We start from the raw sequence: 15,915 nt of genomic DNA on the forward strand, positions 1-15,915 counted from the left end.
TGCATTAGAGCACAGTCTTCACTCACACTTGCAACTGTTCCCACAATCACTCACTGCTGCCTGTTTACCCCCCACCCCTGCCTTCACCAAATCAACACCACATGGCAATGTTGTATATCAAATGTGCACACCAGTTGATTTACTGTATCAGAAGGTTGAGACTGCAGCTGTTTAGATCTGTGATCAGACTGCACTTGATTTTGTTTGGACAGAAATGCCAGACATTAAAGAGAAAGGGAAGTGTGCGAGTGTTTCTGGGTGTACAGGCATGATTGGATTTTCTCGATTCATTTAGTTTCACTTTTGGAAACCCAGATATTTGACCTATTGAGAGTTTGCAAGAAAGCCCTTTTAGTTGTTTTAATTGATCTTGGAGCCATGCAGATAGGAAGCTGACAAATACCATTATGAATGGGTAATAAATGGAAAATATCTAATGATAGCAGAACCTTAATATGGAAATATAACTTTCCCTCTCATTTCATAACACCCCTCAGATTTTTCTCCGAGCAAAGGCAGTCCAAAGACCTGCCTGTGACACTAAAAGTCTAATTTTCAGGGTTCTGATGTCTTGTTTTAAAAATGTTAACAAACTACAGTGTGAGGAATCGATTTCTTTACAGTTTCTTCTTGATGCATGTGTAGATTAAATTGTACATATGAAAAGATCTTTGCAAACATCTTCTGAAAGCTAGATGATTAATAGAGTTAATCAGTTCCTTACATAAATTTATGTGCAACAAGTAAGATGTTTGGTTGGATTAAAAGCTTGTTTGCACATGGCTAGAGATCAGCTGCTATGGTGCAACAATCAACACGGTGATTACCGTGAAATGTTTGAACTGCTTCTTGGAACTTCAAGTGTGCTGACTACCAGACAAGTAACCCTATCTGTCTTATATCCCAGGGGTGATGTTGCCCAGACTGCATTGCTGCAAAACATGCAGGGCATTAAAACCGTCTTACACAGCACTGCCATCTAGTGGTCATAGTTCAAAAAAGGGGTTATACAAAAAAAAAGACAATACTTCAGAAATTATAATGCAAACACCATCAATTTATTGGTATAATAGTTAATAATACAGCATTATCATTCTGTTAAATACATATGTACTAAGCCTGTGTGTATTTATAGGCAGGCATTTCACATTCAAGTCCAGGTTCAGTGCAGTAATGACCAAACATCTCTTATTCATCTCAGATTCTCTTGTTCCTAACACTGACATGAACAAGGAGCAGAGGAGAAGAGGAGCTACAGCTCAATGAATTGTTCTATAATCTGTAATAACTTCATTTAGATCTGTTCCGCCACATCTCCTTGCTTCCTTGTATATATTCTCATCCTCCCATCGTTTTTTAATCAGAAAAAAATAAAATCACCTATTCTCCTGTTTATTTTTAAAGTCAAATACTTTTCTATTTAGTGAGGTTGAATCGCATTGAAAGAGGGGCAGTCTCCCTGAGGTCCTCCTAATTCAGGGTGGCCAATTCATTTTCCCAAAGGGCCACATGAGTAATCGGGACTGTTGTGAAGGGCTGCGCCCCATAAGCATATACAGAGTTGACATTATTTCCCAGCAGAACTGAGTTTGGCTTATCGGTACATTCCTCCAAACAGTCTCAGTTTCTCATGTTGCCTGTGGGGGAAATTAGTTGTACACCCCTCCCCTAACTAGTGCTAGCATGCACTGGTTAAGAATGCATGGTGGGTAAGATGTAGAGACAGGCACGGGGGGGGGGTTAAAGAAGTGATCACTTTAGTGCCAGATTGTACAATTGAACTTAGGCTAGGCTAGTCCAGTTTTGAATCCATCAGGATCATGTTGAGGCTTCTTATCTTGAAAGATAAATAACCAAGCTAACTTAGGATCAGATGCTATTGAGATTGCAAGGCAGCAAGGCAATGCAAAATATATATTATAATGTAAAGGTGGGAGGGAATTGATTAGTTCTTGTCTATGCTTTCTTAAATCTTACAGTACCACACTTTTGGACTTTCTCAAGTGACAGAAAGCTCTAGATGTCAACTTGTTGAAAAAATAGGATCTATTTGAAGAGCTCATCTCAGGTGCTCAAGAGAGTAGCGTAGTTTGGAATCCTGGGTGGGGAAGGCATTCATGCTTTTGTCGGTGAAGCAGCAGCGGTAAGGATCCTGGTGAAGCTTCGTAGACAATCAAAGAGTGTGGCTTCATCCCAGGCTTTTAAAGGAAAAGTTCAGGATTGAAAAGATACTTGGAGTTGTCTCTTTTGATGGGGAAAAGGCATTAGAGGGACTGTTGAGATACACCCTGTTAGTTTGGTGCAGTGTACATGTTTGTTGTGTCTGTGCACCCTAAAGTGCGCCTGAGTGCATGTATAGGTGTGTGTGTGCGTGAGCGAGCTTTTCTTCAAGAGTTCAGGTTAAGTAGCAGCTGTTGTGTCCTTACACAGACACAAATACATCCCATCCGAGTCTACTTCAAGTGTGCACAATGACATCAGACCAGGACCCAGTTCAGGCTCGCTTAAACTAGTCTCATTGCAGTTAGCATAGATTAACCCAAAAAGAGTCAGTTCTGTCTCTCTCTGCAGACCAGAGCTTGCAAGATGTTAGAGTCTCAGAGGAAAGGGTTGTGACTGTGTGTTTGTGACTGAGTGCGGGGTGCTGGTCGTGGAGAAAGGGGAAGCAGGGGCTGTGGGAGGTTAGAGGGAAGGTCCAGGAGTCCAGCAGGAGGTTGTGTGAAAGAAGAGGGGAGGATGGGAGGCTGGTGGAGCAGTGGAAGGGGCAGCGACGGGCTGTAGGACAGCATGTGGGGGGGCAGTGGGGACGTGGAGGACGGTCGCATTTGGTTGAGGGTGAGGCGAGGCTGGTCGCAGTGAAATGGGTTGTTAGGAGATGGTGCGCTCAGACCTGTGAAGACAAAATTGTGCCACTGAAAAACTTAAAACTAACAATATCACAGTAATATTTCTGTATGTAAATTTAAAATGGTGTTTTACCTGAGAGGAAAGGGTTATTGTGCGTCTTTGTAGGGGGGTTGGGGGGTATCAGAGTGTCTAAATTCACCAGCGAGGCCCCCGTAGGTCCCAGAAAAGCCTCTGGAGTCCGACACACACGTGTAGCCGGGGCACTGAGCGGGGGTGCTAGCCGTGACAGGTCAAACATCTCCGGGCTGGCTGAATCTCGTCCGTTTACCTGGGGTTTCACTGGTGGCTCCGTTCCAAATGGGTCCTGCTTGGAGTCTAGACCAGAAAATGGGTCAGACTCTGGTTTTGTCCCAAACAACTCTGCATCTTCACAAGGCAGAAAAAAGGATTTTAAAATTAGATTTTGATGAACGATAATATTACATAATGTTAAATGTTGTACAAATGAAAAAAAAACAACAAAAAAAACAAAACAAAGAGTTTCTGTGAGATTTAAACTTTCAGAGCTACAAAATTGTCACGAAAAGTTCAAAACCCATCTCTTGTAGGTAATAAACTACAAGAGCAGAAAAAAGTGCCATGGCATTACTTTGAACGGTACCACCCCAGTGACAAGCCATAGTACCTCTAAAAGTACAAAATATCACAGGTATCACAGGTATAACAAAGATCATATTGCATGATGTTATTCTTACTACAACCACCCGTGGTACACCATATAAGTCGCTTCTGTCATGATTTCATCTTACAGTAAAGCCCACAGTTCTCTCTTTTATGTACAATAGTACCTGTGGGACTTGCAGGTTGAGGTGAGGACACTGCGGGAATCTCCTGTTTAGGTTTCTCTTCTTCATGTGCAGCGAATGGATCCGTCCCATCAGCATCTGCACGGAAAAATGAGAATCAATGAAAACAGCAGAAGTGCTTATGTTTTTGGATTAAAACAATCAATATATATATATGTGTGTGTGTGTGTGTGTGTGTGTGTGTGTGTGTGTGTACTAGGTTTACATATCTTTGTGGGGACCAAAACTTGGAACGTTACTATACTTGTGGGGACCAACAGCCCTTATGGGGACAAAAACCCGTCCCCACGAGTTTGAAGGCATTTGTGAGAGTGAAAATGTGGTTTTAGTGTCAGGGTTACAATTAGGTTATGGTTAGGGTTCATTTTTGATGGTTAGGGTAAGCGGCTAGGGAAAGCATTATGTCAATTAGATGTCCCCACAAAGATATGAAAACACGACTGTGTGTGTGTGTGTCCTAATGAAAGCACCTCCATCTGTTGGGCTGTCCCACGCATGATTGACAGGACTGCAGGAAGCAGGTGCTGCTTCCCATGGGTCTGTGCATGAGTTGGTACAAGGAGCCCAAGGATTGGATGTGTTGTTGGAGGAGGGAGGGGCTGTCCAGGGGCTACCAATCACAGGAGTGCTTGAGTGGACTGCTGTTAGGGAGAGAAAAGATTCACTTTGAAGCTGCTGTTTTGAATGCACTCTTGCATCACACTGATGTTCATGTGATTTGTCTGTGATGATCCACCTACCTACAGAGTCCCACGGGTCAGAAGAGACGTTACTGGTGGGCTTAGCAGAGTTCCAAGGGTCACTAGGTGGCAGAGGGGGCTCAGATGAGGATCCAAATATGTCCACTAGATCCAACATGGCAGACTACAAGCAAAGGAAAACATCTCAGGATCAAACATTGTCTTATTTGTTTCCAGGTTTGTGTAAGTTAATGAGAAACATTCAAAGCACCCAATCCTACTGAGGACAGCCGGAGAACTCACAGAGTCAGTGTGACTGTAAAATCCACTGACAACTGTATTAACACTAATGATTTCACTTTGTATTCAAATGAAGTTAAATGAATTGTCTGAGTAAAAATGTGTTATGTAAATATCTGAGAGTCAAACTGAGTAAGAAACTATTGTACACTGAAAGTACAGAAATGTGCACTTGCTGGTGTTCCAGTTAAGAGTTATTGATCTGTTGCAATTTTCAGCTCTACTGAAATATAATGTTTTTTTCTGGGAAGAGAAATCTATTCAGTGTTCCAAAAAAAGACAAACACAGATCTGCTTTTTGGTATTAACTCATGAAAAGAAAAGATCCATGGTATTCACAGAACAATGGCAACTTCCTAAAGTCAGACTGAATCTGCTGCTCTGTTTATTCCCTTACCAATAAAGAGCTTACTGTAGCTCACTTGAAAATGTTTCTTTGCAGTTATGTTTCACTGCTGCTGCTGCTGAAAACACACATTTACAATTGCTATGATAATTTCTGACGCCCTTCTGCGTTACACAGTCCATTGCTCTATTACTGTAGAGTATAATTTATTAATAAGATCCACCACAGCATCTGCATCTTGCATCTGGTGTTTGTGCTTTATGTATGTTGTAATGAGCGTACATTATATAATGAAATGAAAATTGCTTGAGGTCATTCAGAAACGGTGTCATCGTTTCATAAATTTCTCAGGTTGTACTGTTTAGAGACCACTCTGCAGCACAGCAGTTGCAGAAGAGAATCCTACAGGACAGTAAACAGGAAGATATCTACCTACAGAGAAATTTCTATTTCTGCTCACAGAAAAGCATCAAATGAAGCTTCTATGTTATCTTTCAGACCCTGCCCATGTGGTAAAACTATATCATACTGGGCTGAACCTGCATTGTAATGCCATGTTAAGAGGAAATGTGAGTTAGAACATGGAAACAAACACCTACTTTGTTTTTAATTTAAAAAACTGAAATGGCATAAAAAACACAAGTCATCACTGCCATTTCACACAAATATGGCGACATATGATCTACTGCTTGAACTATGATTCCTGACTTTGTAAGTCAGTCAAGCTTATTTTCTCACTGCTCTTAGTTTTGCTTTACCAGTTTTCAGTTTTAATTATTTCAAATATGTTCATATCAGATTGTTGCATGTGAAAATTGAAAGGTAGCAGAAAGAAATGTCAGGTTTATGTGTTTACATTTCTGCTCCACACAAAGAAGGGTTTTGCTTTTTGTAAATTCCAATTTGACACTAGAGGGCCGCTTTCACGAGAATCTGTTCAATAGAGTTCAATGTTCAACATAATCGGTCACAAAGTGCAGACAGGGCCCCAGTGCAATCACACTGAAAACAGGCTTAAGAGAAAACTTATGTAAGTTTTAATTTTTTTAAGGAGGTAGTTAAAACAAACTGACTTTTCTAATAAAGTATACTTATATTTAGTATCTTTTATGCTAAACACAAAATCTTAAGATTTTGTCAGTGAAAGAGCCATTTAGAGGTTAACTTTTCCCCTTTTCCCTCTATTTTTCATGTGATGGCATAACAGTGATTTCGATCATTTACTAGTCCCTAAAGCACTTTACACAACCAGTCATCCACCCATTCACACACACACACTGGTGATGGCAAGCTACATTGTAGCCACAGCCACCCTGGGGCGCACTGACAGAGGTGAGGCTGCCGGACACTGGTGCCACCGGGCCCTCTGACCACCACCAGTAGGTAACGGGTGAAGTGTCTTGCCCAAGGACACAACGACTGAGACTGTCCAAGCCGGGGCTCGAACCGCCAACCTTCTGATTACAAGGCGAACTCCCAACTCTTGAGCCACGATTGCCCCTAATCAAAGTTTTAATTCTAATCTTAAAAACAGAGAGAGGCCTGAAACCTGAAGGTTCTGCCTCCTATCCTACTTTTAGACCAGTTACAAGGCTTGGGAACCTTTACATAAGACTGCAGCTGACTCTGATTGGCTTGTTGACAGGCCAATGAGTAAAGGAGCTGATGTGCTACAAGATAAGAAGTATGCTTTCAGGGAAATGTCATGCTGAGCTCAAGGTTAGACACGACAGAGTCATTATCATTCAGCAAGCACCTCTTTCTCTTCTCTCAGCTTTCTATTGTCTCTCTCTCAACACTCGATCATAAGGCTGTTTTGTTGTTTATTTTATTTTATTTTTAGGCTTGTTGTCCATCCCTGCCTCGTAGTCTGCAGCCTATATTCAACTTCTTTCTCCAAATGCCTGCCAGCAACCACCTACAAATGCATCCGCCCACTTTTTCATACAAATTCACACTCATGTTCCATGCATGTACCCACACACATGGCATCCATTGTATACAGACACATTTTTGAACTCACCTCGTGCGTCTCTGACTGGCTCTCTCTCCGGCTCTCATCCAGGGCCTTCTGTAACAGTGACTCGTCTCCTTGGCGACAGCGCTGCTCCTGCAGGGGCGGTATTGTGACATCATCAGCATTACCATCGTGGCAATGAGTGCAGACCCGCACACAAAAACTGGCATTGGTTAAACACTTTTCTGCTGCTTGGCCCAGCAGACCGAACGCGGCACTGGTGGCTGTTTTGTACTGTTGAAATATTTAGTTTACAAAGAGCAGAAGCTGGGTAAGCGCAAAGCAGAGAGAAAATCTTCCAAAATTACACATGAGAGTTGAAGCAGTACTTGTATGAAAAATCATATGAGATGATATCTCCTGATAAGGAGACAGGTGGTAAAAGCTGGAGAAAAGGAAGAAGAGGGTTAGTGAGATCGCCATTATTCAGGACTGTAACTGCCAAAAATTCAAAATAAAGAAACGCACGAATGAATGACTCAAAATACACTAAATGTGCAAAAACAGTGTTAAAAAATAAATGTAAGCGTTAATCAATTTATAAAATGCAACTTAATTGTATTTCTGTTTAAATTTGCTTCCATATTTATTTACATCACAGTAATGCGTCCTAACTCTATTTTCCCTTTAAATTTGCCATTTATTAATTTCATTCCCCACATCTTGTCAAGTCAATTACGTTCCACCTAATTTTCAGTGTTTTATTTTTGGATAATGTGCTTCTTCTTTATTCTCCAAATGAGGGAGCTGTCATGTAAAATGTAAAGTTTGTGCCTGTTGGTTCACTGGCACCAGGTGCACAGCACAAATGACAGCCTCTAGTCAAAGAGACTGGAGGTGCTTAGCTAATGTAGCTGAAAATCATGCTCTCAGTTTGTACCTTTAATGGCCAAGAAAATGTATACATTAGAACAAAGACGAATAACTAAAAAAATGCAAATGACAAAAGAAATATCAAATTAATGTTACATTTTAAAAATACCAGGAAAATCTCAGTAAAAGCATATGAGCCATGTCGTCAAATACACAAAAAGACACACAATATTTAATAATTGCTTACTTTAAGCTCTGAGGTGTGTTTCTGTGTGTACCTGCACATGCTCCGTTAGGCTAAGGCTTTGAGCAGTCTGTAGTTCTGTGTCTCCATCTGTCTCTATGGTAACAGGGGAAGGAAGGGCTAGCTGAAGGTGGGCGAATGTTCAAAATGTTTGCAACATTTTCATTTTCATTACTGGAATCATCAAGATGCACTGAATACAGAGGACTTATTTGTGTGTATATGTGGACAGGAGCTACACCTGAGGACATCCACATTATCATACCGTGCGTGTGTGTGTGTATGTGTATTGTTGTGTGTTGTTTTACCTTCTGACTCTCCTCCCTGCTCATGGCTAAAGCCAGCTGGAGCTGTAACTCCTCTTCCCCACTGGTCTGAGGTCGAGCCTGCTCCAGGTCTGAAGCGGCTCGAGGAGACGAGGACGAGGCTGCAGAGGGATTTTGGGAGAATGGAATAAGACCGAGTTAGGAGAAACGATTGATGTGGGGATGATGATGTTCCAGAAAGACAAGAAGCACACAAAGTATGGGGCTCATTTGAATATTTTCAGGCCTACGCTGCAGTATTGATAATCCATGTGGTTGTCCAAAGTGCTGGGTGACAGCGCAAAAAACATTTAATTAGGGATGCGGCAATGATCCTGAATTTAAATGTGTATTTTTAACTCTTGATCTATTTATTCGCAACTTGCTATCATACAATAGAAGGCGGTTAGTGTTCCAGATAAGTTTACTCACAGTTTACTCACAATACTCACAGTTAAAGGAAGACGGAGAGCCTCTGGAGCGACTGAATTCCTCCCCGTATAGCACAGCCATGCTGGGCTGACTTGTGCGTCTGCCTGGGTGATACGCTGGGGGTATACCTCCATAAACACCTCCACCCCCTCCACTGCCTCCACCAGCCATTCGCTCCTTGGTCTTAAGGGCTTGACTCCTCTCCTGGCGCAGCCGCTCCTCGTCCCGAAGGAGGCAGACCAGTTGGCGTGCTTTTTCCCTTACGTTGGCCCCCTGGTCTCTGCCATCACGATCCACATACTGAAAGTCGCGCAGGGTCTGAACCACACACAAAAGACATCACAGTGAGTTTTTTTTAAGTATAAAATTTAGCTAGCTGAACAGACGCAGGGTTGTGGTTAACATGATGTGATCAATAAACAATGATCAATCAGCTCTTTTTGTTGCACTCCAATACCTGAATAGTGAACGCATTCTCACGGCACTGCTGGGCCACCCTTTCTGATCCTGTCTTCAGCAAGTAATCCAACAGTGTCAGGGCCTGGAGTCAAATCATGATTAGCACATTTATTCCCAAATACTTTTTGTAGTCAACATATTGTGCACATTACAACTGACATTTTCATCCAGAAGAACAAAATTTAAAGATGCATGACTGTTATTCAGTGGAGCTAGTGAGTGTCGGTGGATGGCCAACAAGTACAGAGAAGCTACAGTTTACAAAGTCAGATTAAACAACAACACTCATGTCTTTTCATGAAATCACCTTGTAGACATGTCTCCAGTTCTTGCCGCTGTCATTGAGGCGCTTCCACACCATACCCATGACCTCAGCAAACGCCACCACATTGAAGGTTAAGTCAGCAATCTCTGACATGAGAGACGAGGATGGCCCCCATGGATCGTTTGAGGTGGCCTCACGAACCTGCACGTTGGCAGCACAGGAATAACATCCATTTATGTTTTACGTCTGAGAGATCTCAAGTGCTTATCTGTATGATGGTCAGCAGTGAAAGAAGCACAGACTTTTTGTTTTTAATCTAATATGACTAATAAACAGTGACACTCGAAGAAGATAGCACATTTAATACAATACCTTGATCTCTGCTTCTGAATAGTTGTGTACAATATTCTTCACCTGCCTGCGCAGGGCTGAGGTTGTCATGGTGACAGATGATGGGGAAATATGGAGGGAGAGAAGGCGATAAACAAACGGTCAACGGTTTAAGAATGGGGGAGAAGAGGGAAATGTGGATGGGAGGAGGGGAAGAGTGGGGAGGTAGCTATGCCAGTGAAGGCTCCTCTTTTCTGTCGGGAATTGTAAGATGCCCCTGTAAGAAAGAAATGAAGATGATATATAAAAAGTATGAACAGTATGACTTTTATGAAGTACTTTTACGTCTTTCTCGATCTGCCCTGGTTGATGCAGAAACATAATGCAGCCCTCGTCTTGGGCTTGTACACATCCAATCATCAAATCTCAAATATGTTGTTATTTTAGCTGCCTTTCCACATATGCAAGCTGCTTTGCAACCCGCCAAGCTCCTCCCTTGATGCTGTCTCTAATTTACGTAATGCTCTGTTTGTTGTCACTGATGCCTGCTGTATTGTGTGTATAGTGGCGCTACCCACTCTCCTGGTGGTGTGCTTCTCTCCACACCTTCAGTGGACCTTTCATGATGATAGATGAGGACTTTGAGTGATTTCCAGACCAGATCCAGTTTTATATGTTGTACACAGTGGCTGGACATTTGTAAAGCTAGTGGAGCAGTTGCCGCTATTGTTGCATTTGTGTACTTCCATAGTCATTGATTTCACCGTTTCATATGTGCTGACTCAATCAGAAATCACCAATAATGTATCAAGAAAACCATCAACAGACTGACGCTGCCCTCTAACTTGACCATCACCACTAAATCAACAAGCTAACTTAAAAGCAATTTCTTTGTTGTCTGTGTCAATTAGAGAACAGTGAAATGACAATGTAAACAATGACTGACAGAGCGGTTTCTAGTTTGTGCCCCGTTATGGAGAAGTAGGTCATACTAAAACTCTGGCACTCAGGTGTTTGATGAAGCTACTTGGTAGCTTATATTATTCAGGCCACCGTGCACAGTCTGTGTGCGCGTAGACACACACTTGCAACCCAATTTGCTCTTCCAAATTCGTATTTCACAAAGGACATGGGGGAATTGATCATTAAGGGTTCCTGTGATACATTTCCCTCTGCCAGCGACTATAAGCTTCCACTGACACAGAACGTAATTAACCTACTAAACCAAAGCTGAGCTAGGGTGACCCCCCCCCCCCTAAATTAAATCTCTTTTCATCTGTCTTCAACTCACTAAATTGTCAGATGACAGAAAATATACTTTTAAAAAAATCCCTCTAATGACAAACACTACATACATTTTTATTCCTATGTAGTTGATACCCAACTATATGTATCTATGAGGCCAGATGACTAAACTACAATAGTGCACGTCTGAAATACATCACAATAATTTTCTTCTTTTAAATTCAAGACTTTAAAGGTTTGAAACCTTTATAGTCTTGAAAAATCAGAGCCCATCATATTTTAAAGACCTCATAGTATCATGTTATCTCAATGCTTTCAGACTGTAGGCTACTTGTAGTTCCTACAGTTTCTAAAAGTAGGATAGGAGGCAGAACCTTCAGGTTTCAGGCCTCTCTCTGTTTTTAAGAGTAGAATTAAAACTTTGATTAGTGGTGCTTGTGGCTCAAGAGTTGGGAGGTAGCCTTGTAATCAGAAGGTTGGCGGTTCGAGCCCCGGCTCGGACAGTCTCAGTCGTTGTGTCCTTGGGCAAGACACTTCACCTGTTGCCTACTGGTGGTGGTCAGAGGGCCTGGTGGCGCCAGTGTCTGGCAGCCTCGCCTCTGTCAGTGCGCCCCATGGTGGCTGTGGCTACAATGTAGCTTGCCATCACCAGTGTGTGAATGGGTGGATGACTAGTTGTGTAAAGCGCTTTAGGGACTATAAAGCGCTATACAAATACAGGCCATTTACCATTTTGGACCAAGATTATAGCTAGGGCTTGATCAGGTGACCAGGAACCATGGGTTTTGACTACCGTAGGACTTCAGTGGATGCACTGAGCTCTTTTTCTACACTCACCACTTTTATTATGTTTACATACTACTAAGGCATGTCATTAAATGTTTGTCTCTACTGTATTTTCTGTATTTTGTTCTGTCTCACTATGCTCACTTTTACTTTTTTCTTTGCCGTCATCCTCCTACCAGTCACAGCAGAGGACTGCCCCTGTCTGAGCCTGGTTCTGCTGAAAAGGGACTTTTTCCTTCCCACTGTTGCAAACTGCTTGCTCATAGGAGGTCATCTGATTGTTGGGGTTTTCTCCTGAATACAGCGGGGTCTTCACCTTACAATGTCTTATAAAAGCAGCCAAAAAAACACAGAACACATAGCCAGATGTGCGTGCCTCCAAGTTTATTATCCCCCTTGTGGCAAATATTTAATAACTAATATTCAGGCTTCATAATTTTGTAATTTATTTAGAATATTATATAAATTATTCTATCTATGACTGCAATGTCATCAACCCTGTTAATTGTGCTGCTATCTATATTTTGGCCTGGTCACTCTCATAAAAGAGGTTATAGATTTAACCGAAATGCATCTTCTGACATAAAAGTTACATAAAAACTTACCAGAACCATATTACCATAAACACTGGTAATAAGCAATTCAGAAAAACAATTCACATTAATTTTAAAATACTCCTTTATACATTTAAGGCTATCAATTCTCTTTCCCTACATACCTTTCTGATTTGGTACAGATCTCCATCCCATCCCGGTGCCTCAGATCCTTCTCTTCTCTTTTCCTTTCTGTTCCTTACTCTCGTCTTATTACCACGGGGGGCAGGGCTTTTAGTCGCTTTGCCCCTCGACTTTGGAATTCCCTACCCTCTGACCTCTGAAACATCACTTCAATTCCTCTTTTTAAGTCCACCCTCAAAACCCACCTGTTCAAGATAGCATACTCTATATAACTTCTCCATGCTCTTAAACTTTCTTTTATTATTGTGTTTATTTCCTGTTTTTATGCCTGTCTTATTTGCTCTGTACAGTGTCCTTGGGTGACTATAATGTAATATATACTAGACAAAGCACACAAATTTTCTTCTAATACTATGATGGAAAACTATTTTTTATAACAGATTGCTGAGCAATGCAATAACAAGGTGTTATATAAGTAAAACACTGTTTAAATAAATATATACACAGCTGGACGTTTTATTATTTGATTCCGAGGTAATGATAGTGAGCAATAGCACACGAGGATAATGATGTAGTGGTTAACACATTTGCTTGGCACGCCAAAGATATTTGGATTGCTTCCAAGTGAAGACACAAATCCCCTTTGGGGTTGCGACAGTAAGGGTATCCAGAGCAAAACTGTATAACTCTGCCAAATCAAAGCTTTTATATCTTCTGAGATAGGTTAGTTATTAATTAATTTATGCTATAGTTATGTTATGAAACAAAAGAGTTTCCTTAAAGCCATAAAGCCGTCGCCCTGCTTGCAATTAGACTTTTAGGGACTTCTATTTTAATACCAATATATAATATAATTTCCTATATCCTTTACATATAAATATTTGGTATGTTAGGGTATTAAAATGAACACCAAACAACATATATAGATATTGAAACATTTTTTAATAATAGTTGGGTGGTATTAAATATTTTTAGTAAAATATTTCTAGTATCTCTTTCTGTATCATTTTGCTGCTTAAAAATATTTCAAAAATATGGTGACACATAATTTGAAAATAAAACAAGATTATATCATTCAAATGATGTCTTCCCTACGTAGAAATGTACTTCGATCCAACATATTCTTATATTTAATAATTGTATTAAATAAAAAAAATAAAATTACATAGTAAGTTGGAACTCCCAGTACAAGGACTCTGATGTGGACACTGACCTACTGGGCAGCTGGACATGCACCTGTAAGTACCATTCAGTAATCCATCCACAAATCTGCTGTGTTTAATTTGAACTTTTGCTGTAGCACAGCAGTACACAAAGACTGAAACAAGTCACAGGACGCCTTTTCCTGCTGAAACGCCAACATCAGCAGAAGCACAGAGGACATGAGATGCACACAGCAGGGACACAGAGAGCAAAACTCTGAGAGGATGATGAGTCTGAGAGGGACGTGCAAGAGGAAGAGAGGGAGTGAGTGAGAACGAAGGGCACAAAGAAGAAAGTGATGCTCAGCAACTTTACCAGTATCGTCTTTCTGCACAATCATCTTCAGCTCAGATCCACAAACACACATATGCACCAACAAGCACAGGTTATTGCAGTCTGGTGCTTTCTACTTACATGAGATGTTTTAGACCACAGTTCTTTAAATCAACTTATCTGGAGATTTGAGAGCAGAAACTTCACATTGTGGAAGTAATATTATATCTCTGTGTGTATTCTCAGAGCATGTAAGTGGAAGGAATCCTGGACAAAAGGATGAGCCGGGTGAGAGGAGGTTTCATGAGTCTAACAAATACATTTACCCATTTCTAACTCTGCTATAACATACACCATTTGATTTATATATGAATCCCAATTTTCAAAGAGCAGGGGGTTTGTATAGTTTAGTATTTCCCAGATAAGTCTGTACAGCTCACTTCTAATGCACATATCTGATTAAGTCTCAGCACAGGGGCAATCTATGAATAAGAGCACTTTGGAGGTTTGGCTATTGGTCCATTATTAGATCCATATCCATAGAGTATACACGATATCCAAATGGCTCATCTGTAGGTACAACTCAAACAAAAGTTCCCTGAGCCTCTCAGTCATTTAATTGGAACCAGTACCCAGAGTATTCACTTGATTACATCATAAAGTGAATTTGTGATGTTCAGCTCCTGGAGGTGAGAGCTGCATGTATCAGCGATTTTTAAAATGTTAATTAAAATGAACAATTATCCCGTGGAGAAAGAAAATCAAGTTAGGGTGATTAACTTTGACCATCTGACGCGTCAAATTGCTCAGACACGAACGTCACTCCGTCGGCCACGTCTGTAGATGCGCATGCGTGCTGTTGAAACAGGTGAAAACGTCTGTGTTTTTCTAGCTGAATATTAGAGTCCAAGGTTTGGGAATAAACGGCGAAAACTCCTTAAAGCAAGGCTGAGATTGGAGGTCAGATTAAGCATGATCGCGTGGATTAGGGATAAAGACAGCTTCAGATTAATGTAAGCGGAAACGGGCATCATTTCCCCCAGAAAAGTCCCGAGCACTGCAATCAACATTTTTTTTCAGGGGGCAAAGGAGAGGGGACAAGGGGCCCGTGGTTGGTCTGCATGATGCCCCCCACACACTCTCAAACACACACACACTCTCTCAAACACACCCCCTCTTGCGGTGGAAACCCTGTGCGGGCTGCCATGTGAGGCAGCTTCCTGAGGAAAGCCAACTGCTGCTGGAGTTGTCTTCCATCAGAAACGCAACATTATATATAGCACTACATATAGCATTAATTTTTGGACTCACTTAAGAGGAAAGTAATTTTCCAAGAACCTCGGGAAACTATATCCCTCTCCATCATCAACCCTACAGCATGCAGCTTACCATGCCCACTGCTCATCTCTCGCCTTGCCCACTGAGCATCCTCGCCTCTCCGCTTTTCTCCTCTCCCAAGTCCTCAGCGTCGATAATATTCCCCCGAAATAAAACTGACTAAGCAGGGCAACCACAATTATCCTCCAGCGGTGCGCGTTTTGAGGAATCTTTGAAAGGGGGTGTCTGAACGGGGGGCCTGCCCTAGATGATGCGAGCCGCTCGGCCTGACAGTCAGTGGTAAAATCCGCATAGGACAAGGATAAGCCACAGCACACGGCTCTCTCACAGTCTCTCTCACTTCAGGCAGCCCCGTCCACACACTCATACAGCACCGGCAAGGCCAGGGACGCATAGCACACACAGCGGTCACGTGGGTGAGCGTAAAAAAAGAGGCGGGGACGGGGGCGCCTCGTTTGCATACTCAGTGGTAGGTTACCTTACTATCAT

At 41.7% G+C, this 15,915-nt stretch overlaps 1 protein-coding gene across 2 annotated transcripts; it reads right to left on the reverse strand.

Annotated features, from left to right (window-relative positions):
* Positions 1–1,067: 1,067 nt before the first annotated feature.
* On the reverse strand, positions 1,068–15,802 carry epn3b (epsin 3b). Of its 2 annotated transcripts, none has more exons than XM_080881521.1 (12): positions 15,478–15,802; positions 9,947–10,002; positions 9,617–9,775; positions 9,308–9,391; positions 8,871–9,168; positions 8,422–8,540; positions 7,063–7,149; positions 4,454–4,577; positions 4,184–4,354; positions 3,696–3,791; positions 2,980–3,273; positions 1,068–2,890 (listed from the first exon to the last, which is right to left on the reverse strand). In XM_080881521.1, the coding sequence occupies exons 1-12, from the start codon at positions 15,491–15,493 to the stop codon at positions 2,598–2,600; spliced, it is 1,797 nt and encodes a 598-aa protein (XP_080737647.1). In that variant the 5' UTR covers positions 15,494–15,802; the 3' UTR covers positions 1,068–2,597. The 2 variants fall into 2 exon arrangements, with proteins under 2 accessions (XP_080737647.1, XP_080737648.1); XM_080881522.1 differs by having other exon boundaries at positions 9,947–10,181.
* Positions 15,803–15,915: the final 113 nt, after the last annotated feature.

Source organism: Rhamphochromis sp. 'chilingali' (assembly GCF_963969265.1).
Source record: "Rhamphochromis sp. 'chilingali' genome assembly, chromosome: 4".
In the NCBI taxonomy this organism is placed as follows: Eukaryota; Metazoa; Chordata; class Actinopteri; order Cichliformes; family Cichlidae; genus Rhamphochromis; species Rhamphochromis sp. 'chilingali'.

Coding starts and splice junctions, on each gene's coding strand:
- epn3b (XM_080881521.1), bottom strand. Junction 9,169..9,307: donor AGAATGCGTTCACTATTCAG/GTATTGGAGTGC, acceptor TGTGTGGTTCAG/ACCCTGCGCGACTTTCAGTA. Junction 4,578..7,062: donor GCCAGTCAGAGACGCACGAG/GTGAGTTCAAAA, acceptor CTTTGCTTGTAG/TCTGCCATGTTGGATCTAGT.